General features: G+C 43.2%; 1 protein-coding gene across 2 annotated transcripts in view; it reads right to left on the minus strand.

The window, feature by feature from the left end:
- Positions 1-3098: 3098 nt before the first annotated feature.
- IGFBPL1 (insulin like growth factor binding protein like 1) overlaps positions 3099-19318 on the minus strand; it is a 65644-nt gene continuing 49424 nt past the window's right edge. The window contains exons 2-5 of one of the 2 annotated variants that reach the window (XM_068234330.1): positions 12954-13063; positions 6626-6742; positions 5680-5837; positions 3099-3238 (exon numbers count right to left, since the gene is read on the minus strand). In XM_068234330.1, coding sequence (XP_068090431.1) covers positions 5703-5837; positions 6626-6742; positions 12954-13063 — 362 coding nt within the window. In that variant the 3' untranslated portion in view covers positions 3099-3238; positions 5680-5702. Of the gene's footprint in view, positions 3239-3421; positions 3523-5679; positions 5838-6625; positions 6743-12953; positions 13064-19318 lie in introns of those variants that run through there. The other variant, XM_068234331.1, reaches the window with a different exon arrangement.

Raw genomic sequence — 19318 nt, forward strand, 5'->3', positions numbered from 1 at the left:
TGAGAAAACCTAGAAGTAAAGTTAAAGTACACCTGAAACAAGGAAAACAAAATGATTTGTACTTACCCCAGGTTTTTTTTTTCAGCCCCCTGTAGTCTCATTGTACATGGGGGTTCTCTCTGTTGTGTTGCTATCACCCTAATTAAAGTGTCCAACTTAGCTTGGTTGCGCGCTATAGACCTCCTTAATCATGCTTTTGTAGATGGGAGTGTTGTGTGCAGCCAGGCAACCCTTAATAAAGGACCATGGCCACAGTCTTTAACCACTTTGTCCTCCACTACAGTATATCTACGTCAGCTGTGGCACCCTCCAAGCCACAGTGACGTAGATATACTGACCTCCTTGCAGCCCTGCTGTGCACGGTCGGGTGCGCTTCAGAGCGCACCCTCCGGCACTGTCAGCTGCAATACTAATTGGTGGAAGGGAACATGTTCCCTTTTGGCCAATTAGTCCACCCTCCTCCCATGAATGATCGCTGCAGTAGTGAACTGCAGCGATCCTTCATCTGTCCCCCTCGGCGCACAAACAGTTAAAAAAAATGAACAAGCAAGCAGCCACACTCACCTACCTCGGTCCTGTGACTGACGTGAAGTCTGATCCTCCGATCACCGCTCTGAAGTCAGCCGCATATTGCCGGAAACCCGGGTCCCGGCTTGATGATGTCATCAAGCCGGCTCCGGGTTACCGGCAATATGCGGCTGACTGCAGAGCGGTGATCGGAGGATCAGGCTTCAGGACAGTCGCAGGACCGAGGTAAGGTGAGTGAGACTGCCTGCTTGAGCATTTTTTTAAAACTATTTCTACATAGAGGGGGCTGCCTAATGTGGGGTGCGTCTGGCTATATATTATTGGGGGGAGGGGGGATATGTAAAGGGGGGGGCGCATATACACGGGGGACATCTGAGTAACCAAGGGGAGGGGGGGTTTACAAATGTTGCACATCTGGGCACCTGGGGGGGCCCATAACTTAATACTGGGGGCACATTTGGCTATAATGGGGGGCAGCACTAATCTTGGGGGTACATCTGGCTATAATGGGGTAATCCTGATCCCGGGGACACATCTGGCTATAAAGAGGGGCACTATTCTTGGGGGTGCATCTGTCAATCGATTCTGGGGGTGGCAAACACAGGGGACACATCTGGCTATGCTGGGGGGGGCTGATATTGGGGACACATCTGGCTATACTGGGGGGGGGGGGTGATACTGGGGACACATCTGGATATCTATACTGGGGCGACTTTAACTGGTTGCACAGTTTTTACGTCAATCGCACTTTTTATTTTTAAACAGAAGTTGGTCAAAATTAAGAAATAATGCATTTTTTTTATTTTTTCCCCCTTTTTCCTATTAAAATGCATAGAGAGGAACATTTTATTTGGGACCAAATACCCCCCAATGAAAGCTTAGTTTGTCTTTAAAAAAGCGATATATAGATCATTTAAGTAGCACGAGTACAGATGAAGTTATTGGTGATTAAACAGGGACACCGCTAAAGCGTCAAAACTGCTCTGGTCAATAAGGGGAAAACAAGGTCTGGATGCGAAGTGGTTAACTTGTCAATTTTGGTGTATGTGTTATCTCATGCACTGACTCCCATATACCATCCGACGACACCAAGTTTCAAGCACACAAGATGTTAAAGCAGCGGTTACAGAGGCAGAATTTGATTATTTTTCCATACTTTAGGGTACAGAAAAATTACTAAAATAATTTTTAGATCATTTATTAAAAGTGAAAATAAAAGAGTAAGTATTAAAACTAAAATAAAAAAAACTAGCAAAGGAACACAACTGATCACAATATACAGATAAAATGAGTGAATAATGAAAATAACACTTTATTACTCCAGCAGTAACTGTTTACAAGATGGCATATTGGGAAGCACTTTCTGTTATTTGTCTTGCACTGTGAAGGAATCAGTAACATGGGGAGGTTCTCAGTTCCACAGCCAGTCAAAGAAAAGTCTGGGCTGAGCCTTCTGAATTACCGCTGCCTACCAAACTCCCTTCAGCAATTTTCTTCCATAAAACAGCTATGAGAATATGGAAATCAGAACCACATCTGCAAAATTAAGGCTCAAGGAAATTTGTGCACCCGAATATAGGAGATAGTAGAATAATCGGTAACATTTACACATGTTCTACTATTTCACAGTGGTAATTCCATCTGCTAATTGTAGCCGCAGTTTGCATAGTGAGCAGCTCCGACACCCAAATATCCCACATTTGCTGGTAATTGTATGAGCGTCAATGGGGGTACTCAAACTTCAACATTTTCTGCGCCTCACAACCTGCTGTCCTGGGATTTGCAGTTTACTAGAACTCAGCTTTAAAACATTGCTGAATTATGGGTTGTTCTTGTTTTTTGCCGTACTAGTAACTGTGAGACAGAATGTCTCATTTTACCAGATTAATTGGGAAGACCACAGTTTGATTGTTGTTGAAAAATCTTGGAAAACCTTGTCTGGTCACTTTTGGTTAGACAGCACTGGTTTGTAATGTGGTAACAGAAATGAGCCAATCCGGTTATTCCTATGTGGAGCATCACCAGCAGTTCATGAGATCTGAGGACAACTGGAGAGTTGCAGCTCTGTAGTACGTTATTTCTTTATTATTATTATTATTGTTTATAGTTTTATTACATAGCCAGAAACAAAACCTGCATGTTAATAAAGACGGTAACATTGGAGCTGAAGATTACCTAGCAGTCAGAACTGCACATAAAAGTGTGCTGTAAGGTTGCTGGTACCCAAAAATAATGCCGTAGCAGGTTGATCCTGGGATTTTGTCTCATGGGCAGTTGCACAACATAAGCTTGGGGACGACTCATGCTGCTCCACGTAGGATGGGCACCAGGAATCTAGACAATGAGCTCTTGCATGCAGGCAAGGACAAACCTCCAGAAATGGATGTTAGTAAGATTGTGCATCAGTGTACCAATCAGTATTAGTTCAAAGCAATACTTTCAGCAGCTGGAATCTCTGCTTTTATCCCATCAGCATCTACTGTTTTGGACCCTCTTAGGTTCTTTAAGCCTAATTAATATAGATGAATGCTTAAATCCACAAAATCAAAATGTTGACAGTAGTACCAGTGTTGTATCTATGCAACTTTATTCAGTTTGTTCTTTCAACTGCTTTATTATTGTACAAAAGACGTGGTATAAAATTACTTTCTACATGTTTTATACATAATTAAAAATCCAAAGCGTTGTAAGTCGAGCCTCTTCTCCAAACCTGTTAAAAGGCAAAGAAATGAATTTAAAACAATCCCAATTGCCATAGACTTATGCATTTTCCCCATTGATTCCCGGCAGATTCACAGTGATCAAATCTTCCAGAACTCAATGGCTCAACATATCAGATCAACCATATTTTCAATCTATTTTCAGAAAAACAAAATACAAATTCTGAAAAAAAAAAATGTTGAAATTTATATGGTGTATTTAAAATCTATCTGCAGTGTGTGGAAGGAATAGATCACTCTCTGATCAGATTCATATCGAGCCTCTTCTCCAAACCTGTTAAAAGGCAAAGAAATGAATTTAAAACAATCCCAATTGCCATAGACTTATGCATTTTCCCCATTGATTCCCGTCAGATTCACAGTGATCAAATCTTCCAGAACTCAATGGCTCAACATATCAGATCAACCATATTTTCAATCTATTTTCAGAAAAACAAAATACAAATTCTGAAAAAAAAAATGTTGAAATTTATATGGTGTATTTAAAATCTATCTGCAGTGTGTGGAAGGAATAGATCACTCTCTGATCAGATTCATATCAGAGAAGGAGCTATCTTTTTGCCACATCAAGTGGCAATCTATAAATGCATGGCAATCTTTAAAAAGTGAACCTCTTATGCCTAGGATACACCACACAATTTTCTGTCAAATAGACGGGTCAATTTGATTATTTTTGACAGGTTTAATCTGACTTCTGATCTGTTTTTCTGATCAATTTTGTACAGAAGCGATTGGAAAATCTATCAGAAAAATGATCGAAAATCAGATTGGACCTGTTGGAAATAATCTATTTGACCCTCATATCTGACATGAAATTGCATGGTGGGTACCAGGCAGCATACATATGAAATCGCCACCGGGAGACTTGGGCGCAGCATATAACCACTATATGGATTACCCTGCTCCTGCACAAGTATGGCAGGCTCCATAATACTCTCACCTCAGGTTCAGCCAAAGCAATGGATATGACAACAGCAATAAGTTAATTATTTCGTGAACAAAACAAGACAGATCCAAGTCTGAAGCTAGGGCTCTGTTAATTAAGTGAAGACCTAAGATTTATGGAGGCTCCTTAACACCAGTAGATACTGCAGATGCTGCTTACTTGTAATGTAGTTACCGATATTATACTATCTGGCACTGCAACCTCCCCTAAACCCATGCCTACCCCAATCATTAAATTTAAAGCAAATCTGAAAGATATGTAGACTCGTAGAGGGAAGACTCTGGATTCCATTGGGCCTTCTCGGTCCTCTCTACATGCCCTCATTCCACCGCTGACCCTCATTTAAATTCTATGTCTTCAATCTGGACTCCTTGGAAGGTTTTGGAAGCACTCACGTTCCTGAGTGCTATGGGATCCAGAACCTTCTCTCTACATAGGTGAGTATCTCTAATTTTTATTTTCAGTTTTGATTCAGTATTGCTTTAGACTTTTTATTTACCTTATTTTCTTATCCAGTCCTTTTCAGCATTAAATTCTAAGCTAATTCGCACATCCCCGTGGCAGAACAAGTTATTATGGCCCAGAAATAGCTCTGCAAAGTTCCACGACTTTAAAGGTCGTAGATTTTGCTTCCCAGGGAGGCAGAGCTGTGCGCAGTAGCTCTGCCTCCTATCCAGTCAATCTCCGCCTCTCTCTGCCCCTCTCAGTGAAAGAAGACTGAGAGAGGCGTGGAGAGGTGGAGATCGGCGGAGATTGACTGAAGAGTTGGCAGAGCTACTGCGCACAGTTCTGCCTCTACCAGGAAGAAAAATCTGCAAGTCCTGGAACTTTGCAGGGCTATTTCTGGGCCATAAATCATTCTGCCACGGAGATGCGGAGAATCAGCTTAGAATTTAATGCTGAAGAGGACTGGATAAGAAAATAAGGTAAAAAAATAGACTTCAGTGTCTCTTTAAATCAAGATTTCCAATCTCCTTCAGACCATATACAGCCGACAAATACAGTGAGGACAGTGTGATTCATGGTTTCTTTTGGATGCTTCATAGAGATTTACTTTATGAAAAACCATATGACAGCACACTTGACTTGGTGGTATATGTTTCTTACATACTGCCATATCAAAATTTACTAATAGCCTTCTTTTTAGGCCAACTGCAAATCTTCCAAACACATCCACAACTTATACAGCATAAATTCATAGGGGGTATCTGGGGGTGGGGGAGGGGCGTGACAGCGGAGCAGAAGGCACACAGAGGCATGCCCTTATAGGACCATGTCTTTGTGTCCCTTTTTTATATTTAAAACCGCCTCGTGTACACTTTCAGAACGTGTAACATTAATCACCCCCCTCAGAACAAAAGATATCAGGCGCCCTTATAGTTTTGATGCCTGTATTTACACTAGTGTGTACCGAGGTTTTGCTACAAAACAGTGACAATGTTTCACTTGTATTTACTTCAAGAAACCTCATTATTAGTCAATTACCTGATTATACAGAAACCTTGGAATTAGTGATGATTGTTTTTCTTTCTGCGGGGATGATGTTCCAAAACCTTGATGGCTCCTTCCGCAAAGGTTTGTCCTACCATATTAGTAGCAAGGCATTGGTAAGTACCATCGTCTTCATTGGTCAAAGGTTTTATCTGAAAGCAAGCATGGACTATTTGCAAGTGGCACAATGAATCAGTTTATAGCAATTAGCTAACGAACACGTTTTTTGTAATCATTTGGTTATAGCTGCCTATTAATAACTAAATACTTACATATTAATAAGTACATACTAGAAACCTTATTGAAAATGTTGGACAAGTTTACAGCATGTGCATTGGAAGGATTAGTAAAGTGCTTAATGCATTATAGGACCAAAATCGTAAGATTACCAAAACATTTCTGACTACTGTCCCCCGGCAGAAATGTAGACACACTCCCTTGGGCCACAGTTTGTGACCGAGGCTGTGCAGACATGTCCCTAACCTACAGGCTAGCTATGTGTTCTGTCACTGTGTAGAGTGGCTGACGGAGGATATGTAGCAAATGAAGGGACAGAGCACAGGTGAGAATAATGGAGTCAGGCTGCATTTGGGCGAGATGATCCAGAATGCTACATTTCTCGCCAACATATTGTGGCCACTGTAAACACACACACTAGATTCTCACGTGAGGTGGACTTAAGTGGCTGCCTCTGACAAGTTTAATTAAAGGTGTGGACAGACCTTTTTTGCATTGCTGTTAAGAGATCTCCTCTTTGAACAATAGCAAGGAACTTTGGTATGTATGCACTAAACTGTGGATAATGAGCATAAAGTCTTACGCACGTTATATTGCTCATTGCATTTTAGTGCATGCCCCCCTTTGACATAGGCAATAATGTTCTTTTAAATACTCTAACACAGAATACCTACAATATGTCTTGATTTCAATACAAACTCACCATTAACCAGCTGGAGCTTTGATGACGGGAAGGTCCACCCCGGACTTGGACAGCAACATTCATTCTGTCACCTGGTAGCTCCTCAAACAGCTGTACTCCTTTAGGTGACTCAGTAACCTTAATGGAAAGTAATTTGAAAATAGTTAAGGTTACCCACGTGTATACTGTAATTTGACATTACCTAGCTGTGGTTTATATCGGAGCATCCTGACTCTGTCTATACATTTCATACATCATTAGTATCATGTCTATCTTTACTTGGGGTGAGGTTATCGGTTACCACAGTGATAAGTGGTGCTAGCATTTGGGTCTGCCTGTCTTCAGGAATAGAGGTAGTCAATAAGATACTAATAATTCTATCTTGCATGGAAATCGTATGCAATTTGTATGCAGTTTAGGACTAGGCCAGTTAAACCCACTTCCTGTTGACTCTACAAGTTCCAAGCACTATACAATTAGCACAACATTTGCATTTAATTAAAATTGCAAATATCGCCATGAGTGCTCTCACTGTGGAGGCACTCACCCACTTTTTCAGTGCTTTAAGAGACAACAGCAACCAAGCCAATCGGCAAACGATGGGGTTTCTTAAAGGCTCGGACGCCAGTGAGGTGGGAAGGGGTCAAGCCGTGGCTCGATCAATATCCAAACCAGGAGATGCACCTTCTGCTAAGTAGGGGTTTCATGGAGGGTTTTTACATACCGGAGTTCCAGGGAAGTGGGGTATGTTGGGCGGATAACCTGCATTCAATAGTGAATATGTCAGATGTAGCATTTCAACAAATTATGAAGGAAACTGAAGTGAGCAGGGTGGAAGGGCCGTTTGACTTATTGCAAAAATGTTGTGCTCAGATGGAGGACTCTTCCATCTACTAGCTTGGTCTTTTTAGGTATTACAATTGATACTATAGCAATGGAGTTTTGGCTTCCCCCTGAAAAAAAAAATTTGCATTTGAAAAGCACAATTATGTTTTTGTTACGCTGCCTGAAAATGACAATGGTCCGGAAAATCCAGTCTTTATTAGGCTTGCTGGCCTTCGTGTCCCAGGTGATGCCGATAGGCAGAATTTTTTTGAGGCGTTTGGCTCAAACCTTATCTGGTTATAAACAGCCTCATTTTCACATTAGGTTAACATCTAAGCGAGGGAAGACTTGAAAATACGGCAAGAATTCATAGCCCACTACAATGGCAGGAGCCTATGGCAGCAAGAATTGTCACCAGCAAGGAAATGGAACTTAATACTGATGTTGCAGGGTCAATAGCTTATGGGGTTAGTTGGAAAACACGTTCGTTGTCGTGGTCCCGCGGGTGGAGGGGAAAGGCGTTAGTCACCTGTCTTCTGGGCAATGCCTCCCATGGACGTGGGTAGGCGGAGTAGTGGTGGACTCGTCAACGTTTTAAATAAAGTTCAAGTGGTGATGGTGTGTGAAATTATTTTCATCAGGACAGAGGCTGGGATCTGTGCTCTTACCCTACCTCCCTGGACTGCATTTGGACTTTGTCACGGCACCAAATCTTATTGGGTGGGGCAGTGCCTCCCACAGTCGTGGGCGGGCAATAGATGTTGGAGTAGTGGTGGACTTGTCAACGATTTAAATAAAGTTCAAGTGGTGTTGGTGATCTTATGTGAATAAACTGGGTTTGGTTGGTTTCAAATTTTAAAATAAAAGAAATTTGTATTTATTTAAAGTTATTTATTTAATAAAATGAAAGACGTTTGGTTAACTTAACTTATTAAATGATTTATAACCCCCAATAAATTTACGGGCCACGGCCTTTTCACAGCATTTCTTGCGTGGTGTCTTTTATTTATCCTGTTATGTCTTATGTGTTTTATTATTTGTTTGCTTATGCATATATCATGTGTAGGTAAACACTCATACTACATGAAGGTGGTAAAATTGGTTAGTTATTGGCCAATCAAAGTTGAAGGTGTGTAGGCTTAAGACCACTAATGATAAGCAGGTACAACTCACAAAGTCTTTGCATATACTGAAGCTAGATTTTCATATGCCAACTTGTGTTTGATACAAAACAAAAAAAAAAGTTCCCATAGGGCTTTTGCTCACACTGCAGGCGTTTTTGTTATTTTTTTAAGCACAGGCAATTTTTCAAAATCACCCTGAAAGCGCTTACACATTGATTCTGTATGAAATAGCTCACATATGAGCGGCTCATTTGTGTTCCGCTTTTTAATGCGGTGCTTAAACCATTTTTTGGAATGGAAGGTATAGAAAAAACACAAAACGCTCACAAAGCCACTTTGTGGAGTGATTGTGTTTGCGTTTTTAAAAATAAATACATTGTATGTATTCTTTCCGGATCAAAGAGTTCACTTTCTGACTTGCGTCAGGGAGTGAGTTACCAAAACGCTCGGGAAAAACGCATCAGACAGCGCTAACCACAAAAACGAATCGCTGACCCAAGCGCCAGGAATTGGAAAAAAAAGCCTCAGAAAAAGCCCACCGCGGATGGACACACGAGCGGAACCCAATGTGAACAAGACCTCAGAGAATGTGAGTTTATATTATTACTGAGAACACAGAAAGAGCCTTCCCAGGTGGCTGTACAAACTACCACAAAGAAGCCATCAGTAGCTACTAATCAGAAATAAGTTACAGCACTAGTGTTTCAGCATTTTAGAATCAAACCAGGCCACTGCCTCCACCCCCCTCCCCCAGTTCATGTGCATCTCCTCCTTGAGGCTAAGAACACACTAAGCAGAAACGCAAGCATTGCAGAAAATGCTAGCTATAAAAATCTATGGGCCCATCGTGAAAAAAGGCATATCTGTGCATTTTTGAAAACACACAACTTGCAAAAATGCACGTAAGGCCTGGTTCACACTGCAAGAGCTTTTTTTTTGCGCTAATGATTTGCTAATGCAATGCTATGGGTAATTTTTATGGGTAAGAGATAACTTGCCAACACACAGTATGCATAAATGTTTGTTAGAACATCAGCACTCCCACATGCAATAGGCCTGCAATAGTACAGGGCAATGAAGTAGACAAGTCAAGGAGAGAAAGAACCTGTACATAGACACTGCACCACCAATACAATGTACAAAATAACAACTTTTATTGAACAGTAGAAAAATCCATCATAAAAACATCTAAAGAAAAAAAAACCTAAATAGACACATGATAATGTCATAAGTAAAACCTCACCTCTGTTTTTTATCAGATACCTGCACTGCAAAATGGGCCCAAACTGAGGTTCAAAATTTGAACCCCAATAATGGGCAAACGACCCGGGTCAGACTAATATAAAGTTGCCTGTGGTTACCAGTGTTTGGTGCTAAAGAAAGTGAATTAGGAACCCAATAAAGGAGTAGAGTGATATGCTCTGAGAACAAATCATATATGATATTAGGGTGATGGGTATTTAATGGTGGACAGGCACACAGTAAGTGATAACCGGTAAGGGGTAAATAATTGATATACTATACCAGCCCGGGTCACCAAGGTAAAGGCAGCGATAGTCACAGGCAGAGGGAGGCAAAGAAACGATCCACGCGTGGCGGGGTCTTTCCTAATCACTTCGTCAGGAGCTAAGGATTGTGGGTATTATATATATATATATATATATATATATATATATATATATATATATATATATCCACCTATAGGATTAGCCAGTAAGTATCACCTGTGTATAGTCCGCATTGCCACACATAATCCCACCTATTTCCTGTTGATGGCTAACAAATAACCAGCGCCCGGTTGGGCAAATGCTCCCAGATAGGAAGTGCGTCACAGCCAATCAGGCTAGTGCACCTTTCGGGTACATCACGGAGGCCCGCACGGACTCATGACCTGCGCACTTACCAGCGTGCATAACCACGCTGGAGCGCACTAGGTAGATACGGCGGCTCAAGAGGAACAAAAAGAGCGCACTTGCCAGCATGCGTAACCACGCTGGAGCGCACTAGGCAAGTACGGCGGCTCAAGAGGGTCAAAGGGAGGGATGCGTGAACCCAGCATGTATAATCATGCTGGGACGCAGTGGTACGGTGGCCGGGAAGAGACAAATATTTCCACAGTTCAAATTAAAGCTATAATCATTCAATTAAGTTTAAAACGCAATTTGGGGTAAACATTAATGGATAAGTAATATATCCAAAGGAACAAAAATGGGAGGCGCCCATTGGGAGGAGCACAACATAGATGTCAGTGCTGGCAAATAAGATTTAATACTATCTAGACCGAAAACATAGATAGATAGCAATACACATATAGAGATTGAATTAGCTACATTTATATTCACATTTATATTTATATTTATATTTGGACAGAAATGCTAGGAGGGCACATGACGGGCAGATAGATCCATAATTATTCCAGCAAATATTCAGTGTTTTCTAGGGGATTTTTACCTCTTTTTAGATGTTTTCATGATGGATTTTTCTACTGTAAGGCTGCTTCCACACAGGGACGTTACAGGCGCATGTTAGTGCAGCCTGTAACGCTCCCCAGCTCACAGCAATACAAAGTCAATGGGGCTGTTCACACTGCCCACGTTGCGTTACATGTAACGCTGCATGTTCTTCAGAACGTGCAGCATACTATAGCGTTCCAGCGGCTTAAGCCGCGTTAGACTGTTTGCACATGCTCAGTGTTGGGGCGGGGAGAGGCCGCTACGTAGCCACGCACATGGCTACTCAATATGCACTGCACTGGTAGCCGCTGATTGGCTGGCGGTACCACGTGATGAGGAGTGTTTCACTACGCATCACGTGGTCCCGCCGGCCAATCAGCGCCACTCTCACTGCCCTAATGCGGAAAGAGCCGCTTAACGCGGCTCACTCAACGTCCTCTACCAACACCGGCAGGCGTTGCGTTAGGGGACGTTATGCGACCATAACATCCACTATAACGCAACGTCTCGGTGTGTAACTAGCCTAAAAGTTGTTTTTTTGTACATTGTATTGGTGGTGCAGTGTCTATGTACAGGTTCTTTCTCTCCTTGACTTGCCACCACACAATGGCCTCAATTCACTAAGCTTATCTCCTGTCTTTAATAACTCTTCTAGAGTTGTTACCATGGTGATAAGGCATGTAGTATTCAGGAAACATTTTACCTGAAGCAAACCTAAAGTTAACTCTTTAAGTTAACTCTTTAATCCTTAAAATAACTCCAGAGTTAAAGACAGGCTGTTCATTAACTGCATGTGAAAATAACTACAGAGGAGGTAACTTAACTACAGAGGAGGTAAATTAACTACAGAAGAGGTAATGTAAGGAATGAAGAGATAAGATAACTCTCTTACTAGTGGAGGTAAGTTTTCTCTTGCCTTATCTCCAGCATGATCTTAGTGAATTGAGGCCAATGAGAGAGTTATCTTCTCTCTCCATTCCTTAAGTTACCTCCCCTGTAGTTAAGTTACCTCCTCTGTAGATATTTTCACATGCAGTTAATTAACAGCCTGTCTTTAACTTTAGAATTCTGGAGTTGTTTTAAGGATTGAAGAGTTAATTTAAAGACAGAAGAGTTAACTTTAGGTTTGCCTGAGGTAAAATGTTTCCTGAATACGACATGCCTCATCACCATGGTGATCACTCTAGAAACGATCTTGAAGGCCTGGTGCACACCAAAAACCGCTAGCAGTTTTGCAAAATGCCAGCAGATTTTGAAACACTTTTTCTTATTTTTCTGTAGCGTTTCAGCTAGCATTTTGCGGTTTTGTGAAGCGTTTTTGGTGTAGTAGATTTCAGATATTGTTACAGTAAAGCTGTTACTGAACAGCTTCTGTAACAAAAATGCCTGCAAAACCACTCTGAACTGCCGTTTTTCAGAGCGGTTTGCGTTTTTCCTATACTTAACATTGAGGCAGAAACACATCCACAATCCAAAAAATGCCTCACCCCGGGAGTATGCGTTTCTGCAAAACACCTCCCGCTCTGGTGTGACATATCCCATTGAGATACATTGACCAAGCGTATCCGCAAGCAGCTGCAGAAACGCTGAAAAAGCCGCTCGGTGTGCACCAGCCCAAAGACAGGAGATAAGATTAGATTAGTGAATTAGTGAGGCCAATGTATTTCAATGGACATGCAGAGGAATGAACATTTTTTTAATATGTTACTGTATTTTACTCTGTTGATTAGGTAAAATGATAAAAAACACAAATGCAAAACGCACAAAAAAGCATGAAAAACACAAATGTGAAATGCAATCGCAAACAAAAAATGCAGCAAAATAAAAAAAACTGGGAGATGACTATGCTCCCTCCTTGGACTGTAGTAGGATTTCATTTCTAAGCGCCGATAAGGAACAGTTAGTGATATAAATTGGTGCATTCTGTAAGGAAATATGTAATAATACCTTTCTCCAGGATATTGTGGCTGTTGGAAATGCTTTTACTTCACATGATAAGTAAACTTGTGCACCTGTGACATTGTGAATTTTTTTGGGAGCTATCGAAATCACAGGACCTGTGGGGAGAAAAGAAATGTTAAATATTTAATCAACAGTTACCACTTTACTCTCTTCCATGCTATAAATGTACAGTATTCTCACCAATTGATGCGAAATATATGTGCTGTGCAATACATTGTGTAAATCTACCTTATCTTATACACATGCACACCAAGCACTGTTCGTGAACGAGCGCAGCAGTACTGCACCTGCACAAATACGGCCTTGGAGCCGCTTTTGGATGTGCGGCTTTGGCTTACTTTGGAGTCACGGCTGTATGCGCGCAGAGACAGGGGGGTCGCACTCATACACAGCAGGGAGTGCTGCCAAAATAAAATATTCGGCAAGCTCTTTTTGGATATGTTCAGACGGCCCATGTGTGACAATGGTGGGCGTGAGGAGGATACAGAAAGCCTTTGGACTATCCGGAGGCTTCTCTCTACCTAGCTAAGTATCTTTTTTCCTTATATGTCTCCACTTCAAAACATTTCCCCCTTCTGCACTGCAGGCCAACTTAAAGAGACACTAAAGTGAAAAAAAAATTATGATATAATGATTTGTATGTGTAGTACAGCTAAGAAATAAAACATTAGACATAAGTATAATATTGTTTCCAGTACAGAGAGTGTTAAGAAACTCCAGTTGTTATCTATGCTAAAGAGTCAATGAGCTCCGCGACTTTCAAAATCATAGAGAGCTCTGTCTTCTGAACCTTGTTATCTCAACTGTCAGTCTTTGTATTGTTGTTTTTCTTCTGCAGATAACAGGTCAAAAGTTCACTAGCCTGCTCTGTAAAATCATTTAGAATGCTGAGTAGTGTGTAAACTGCAAATATTAGAGAATGATGCAATGTTAAAAAATGAAAATAAAAATATGAGAATATTTTCTTTGCTTCTAATTGTTTTAGTAATTATCCGTACTACACAACAAATTCATATCATCATTTTTTTCTGCTTCGGTGTCTCTTTAAGGACACATTCAACAGTAAGATATCTTTCAAATGGGATACAGGCGACTGCAAATTCATGCCCTGTCATCTGCTCTCCAGCACTGGTCAGGCAATTAATACCAAGGCTGGACAGGCAGCATCCCCATGGAGTCCCAAAAGGTCAAAAGCAACTTGGCACAAAAGAGGAAGTATGAGTAGACCATAAATGGCCACATCCAAATAGCTGGAGGAGCCAAATGATTAAAGAGACTCCGTAACAAAAATTGCATCCTGTTTTTTATCATCCTACAAGTTCCAAAAGCTATTCTAATGTGTTCTGGCTTACTGCAGCTCGTTCTACTATCACCATCTCTGTAATAAATCAACTTATCTCTCTCTTGTCAGACTTGTCAGCCTGTGTCTGGAAGGCTGTCAAGTTCTTCAGTGTTGTGGTTCTGTGATGCATCTCCCCCCTTCAGGCCCCTCTCTGCACACTGCCTGTGTATAATTTAGATTAGGGCAGCTTCTCTCCTCTCTCTTCTCTTTTACAAGCTGGATAAATCCTCCTCTGAGCTGGCTGGGCTTTCACATACTGAGGAATTACATACAGGCAGAGCTGTCTGCACTCTGCAGGAAGAAACAGCCTGACACTTCAGTGGAAGATAGCTGCAGGGGGAAAGAAACACACAAATGATCTCTTGAGATTCAAAAGGAAGGGTGTATACAGCCTGCTTGTGTATGAATGTATTTTCTATGTGTGGACATACTGTACATCAACCTACTTCCTGTTTTGGTGGCCATTTTGTTTGTTTATAAACAAACTTTTTAAAACTGTTTTTAACCACTTTTAATGCGGCGAGGAGCGGCTAAATTGTGACAGAGGGTAATAGGAGATGTCCCCTAACGCACTGGTATGTTTACTTTTGTGCGATTTTAACAATACAGATTCTCTTTAACATACAGAACATAAGTATGTGATCCTAGGTCACATGGTGTACAGACTGCATTAGTACCACAATTGTTTTACACATACAATATGCATAATTTCTCTTCAAGGAACACTGTCATACAGACTTTTAAGGAAAAAGATGTAGAGTTTAAATAGTTAAAACACCAAAAATATTAAAGTCGGACATGCAAAGTCCAATGAACATGCAAGTATTACCATCAATATGTTTCTAATCACACACAGGCGGCAAAGTCCAATGAACAATTAGGAAGCATGCCTCCCAAATCAAAAAATTAAGCAACATGTCCAATGAAGCAGGCATGTCCTCCAAGCAATAGCAAAACCAATTAGGAATGGAAAGAAGAGCGTGGATGGTACACAACAAAAATGCACAAAGATTCTGCCGCTGTTTCTGGTTCAAAAGTGGCTTGACCTGGGGAATGTGGCACCTGTAGCCCATTTCCTGCACACGCCTGTACACGGTGGTTCAGGATGTTTCTACTCCAGACTCAGTCCACTACTTCCGCAGGCAGGGGCGCCTCTAGCCATTTTGTCGCTCCAGGCGAGAAAACCTGTGGCGCCTCCAACCCTCCCCCGTGCCGCCCCCCCTCCCATGAAAATAATCGGAGTTTTAACCCCAAAAAATTGAAATACTGCAACGTTTCACCAGAAAATAATTGTAATGTGGCAGCATTTTACCAGTAAATACACGGATTGCGGCAATGTATAACCAGAAATTGCTTATTGCGGCAGCATTTCACCAGAAAATACACAATGCGGGCAGCATTTCACCAGAAAATACACATAGGCAGGGCTCCACTTTCATGAGGCACAAAGGGGGACAGAAGGAAGCACAAAGGGAAACAGAAGGAGGAACAGGGGGGCTGAATAAGGGCAGAAGGAGGCATAAGGGTCAGAAGAAGTCACAAAGGAGGACAGAAGGAGGCACAAAGGAACAGAAAGGGGGACACAAGGAGGCACAAGAGGACAGAAGGAGGTACACAGAGGGGCAGTGGGCGGTACAGTGGGACAGAAGAAGGCATAAGGCCAGAAGGAGGCACAAAAAAGGACAAAAGGAGGCACACAGGGGGACTGAAGGAGGCACAATTGGGTACAGAAAAAAGCACAAAGGGGGCAGAAGAAAGCACAGGAGAAAGAGGGGGCACAAAGGGGAACAGAAGGATCCACAAAGGGGACAGAATGAGGCACACAAGGGTGACAGAAGAAAGCAAAGGGGGATGTAAGGAGGCACATGGAGACAGGAGGAGGCAGAGGGGGACAGACGGAGCCACAGGGAGACAGAAGAAGGCACAAAGGGGCACAGAAGGAGGCACATGGGGACAGAGAAAGGTGCAGGGGACAGGGGTGGCACATGAGGACTGATGAGGCACAAAGAGAGACAGGAGGCACATGAGGACAGAAGGAGGCAGAGTGGGACTGAAGGAGGAACAGGGGGCAAAGGTAGCAAAGGGGGACAGAGAAAGGCACAAGGGGACATAAGTCGGCAGAGGAGACAAAGGGAGACAGAAGGACAAACAGGGTCAAACATGGCACAAGGGACTGAAGGAGGCACAATGAGACAGGAGGCACAAAAGGGACAGAAGGAGGTACAAATGGGGGGAAAACAGTGGCAGCTGCCTGCAACTTGCAGTAAGCAGATGCAGCAGAAGCAAGTAATAAAACATCCATGGGGGTGTGGCTTATTCAGGGGGCATGGCTTAATCCAGGGGGCGTGGCTTAATCAAACAACATGGCGCCCCCAGGACCAATGGCACTCCAGGCAATGGCCTGTACTGCCTATGCCTAGAGGCTCCCCTGTCCGCAGGTCCCCCAAGGTCTGGAATTGGTCCTTTTCCACAATCTTCCTCAGGGTCCGGTCACCTCTTCTCGTTGTGCAGCATTTTCTGCCACACTTTTTCCTTCCCACAGACTTCCCACTAAGGTGCCTTGATACAGCACTCTGGGAACAGCCTATTCGTTCAGAAATTTCTTTCTGTGTCTTACCCTCTTGCTTGAGGGTGTCAATGATGGCCTTCTGGACAGCAGTCAGGTTGACAGTCTTACCCATGATTGCGGTTTTGAGTAATGAACCAGGCTGGGAGTTTTAAAAGCCTCAGAAATCTTTTGCAGGTGTTTAGAGTTAATTAGTTGATTCAGATGATTAGGTTAATAGCTCGTTTAGAGAACCTTTTCGTGATATGCTAATTTTTTGAGATAGGAATTTTGGGTTTTCATGAGATGTATGCCAAAATCATCAATATTAAAACAATAAAAGGCTTTGAACTACTTCAGTTGTGTGTAATGAATCTAAAATATATGAAAGTCTAATGTTTATCAGTACATTACAGAAAATAATGAACTTTATCACAATATGCTAATTTTTTTAGAAGATCCTGTATATCACACCAAACATGCGCAGCCGATGGAACAAGTGCACTTGTTGGGCATATCAGAGCCACAGAGATCCAACAAAGTTCAATGGCCTAAGATCATGATATAGTGTAATCCACTTGTCAGCAGTTCCTTACATCAGGCAATGACAGTCTCTACGTATCAGAGAAAGCAACAACACTGCAGCAAGCTTCAAGCAGCAAAGTCCATGCAGAGTCCATGCAAGGCAAGCAGATCAATTCTTCAGGTGCAGTATAAGCAGGCCCGTTTCCAGGGCCAGTGCTCCAACGTTTGACCTACGCGTCGATTTTGCCTACTTTACCTTCTGCGCGTGCACTGCTCAGTACTTTCCACGCCCACTCTACACATGCGCATTTAGGTTTCCTCATTTCCCCTCATCGGTTAACCCTACGGGTGTGCGGAGTAATAGCCTGTGGTTGGAGGGAGTGCAGCGCCAAGTGTGTCCTAATGAGCAGGCCCCTTTCTAGGGGCCGTGCAGCCGCCCTGAGCACAGATGAATCATCTATATCTGCTACATTTTCATACTTATTTCCATTATTACTTTATTAGCAATAACATACAGTGAGACACATATACAATTACCATAATTCCATAGTAGGTTATTTCAATTTGTAGGTCACCTCGATGGAGTTCTCCATCATTCTGTCATTAGCGTAGGACATTTCGACAATGTAGGACAAAACGTTGGAGCACCGCGCGGCCCGTGCGGGCGCTGAAGGACTGTGGGCGCAGTAACAGAGGGGGGAGCCGCAGCCGCGGGGAGGGCAGCCCGACCTCTCCGTCCCTCTCCTCTCCGGGCGCCCTCCGTGCTCCCCCCTCCGAGTCTGACTGCACAGGAAGCGCTGTGTACAGAGCGCATTAGCACAACTCACCTCCCTCCCTGGTTCCAATCGCCGCCGGTCTCCTCTTCTCTTCATAGCCGCTCATACACACGCTGCTTCCTGTTTACCCGGAAGCAGCGTGTCAGCGGCTATGAGGAGAAGACAGAAGAGGAGACCGGCGGCGATTAGAACCAGGGAGAGAGGTGAGTTGCGCTAATGTGCTCTGTACACAGCGCTTCCTGTGCAGTCAGACTCTGAGGGGGGAGCACGGAGGGCGCCTGGAGAGGGAGGGAGAGGTCAGGCTGCCCTCCCCGCGGCTGCGGCTCCCCCCTCCATTATGGGGGAACAGCTTCCTATCTAACCTATACTGGGGGGCACCTACCTAATCTAACCTATACTGGGGGGGCACCTACCTAATCTAACCTATACTGGGGGGCAGCTACCTAATCTAACCTATACTGGGGGGAACCTACCTAATCTAACCTATACTGGGGGGCACCTACCTAATCTAACCTATACTGGGGGGCAGCTACCTAATCTAACCTATACTGGGGGGCACCTACCTAATCTAACCTATACTGGGGGGCACCTACCTAATCTAACCTATACTGGGGGGCAGCTACCTATCTAACTTATACTGGGGGGGCACCTACCTAATCTAACTGCACTGGGGGGGGGGGGGGGCACCTACCTAATCTAACTACACTGGGGGGGGCACCTACCTAATCTAACCTATACTGGGGGGCACCTACCTAATCTAACCACACTGGGAGGGCACCTACCTAATCTAACCTATACTGGGGGGCACCTACCTCATCTAACCACACTGGGAGGGCACCTACCTAATCTAACCTATACTGGGGGTCACCTACCTAATCTAACCTATACTGGGGGGCACCTACCCAATCTAACCACACTGGGGGGCACCTACCTAATCTAACCACACTGGGGGGCACCTACCTAATCTAACCTATACTGGAGGGCCCCTACCTATCTAACCTGTATTGGGGGCACCTACCTACCTAGCTTATACTGGTGGCAACTATACTGGCTACCTATATTGGAGGCCCCTACCTAACTAACCTATACTGGGGGCACCTACCTATCTAACCTAGGATGGGGGCAACTAGGGCACCTACCTATCTAACCTATACCGGGGGCA

This window comes from Hyperolius riggenbachi, chromosome 1 (genome assembly GCF_040937935.1).
Source record: "Hyperolius riggenbachi isolate aHypRig1 chromosome 1, aHypRig1.pri, whole genome shotgun sequence".
NCBI lineage: Eukaryota > Metazoa > Chordata > Amphibia > Anura > Hyperoliidae > Hyperolius > Hyperolius riggenbachi.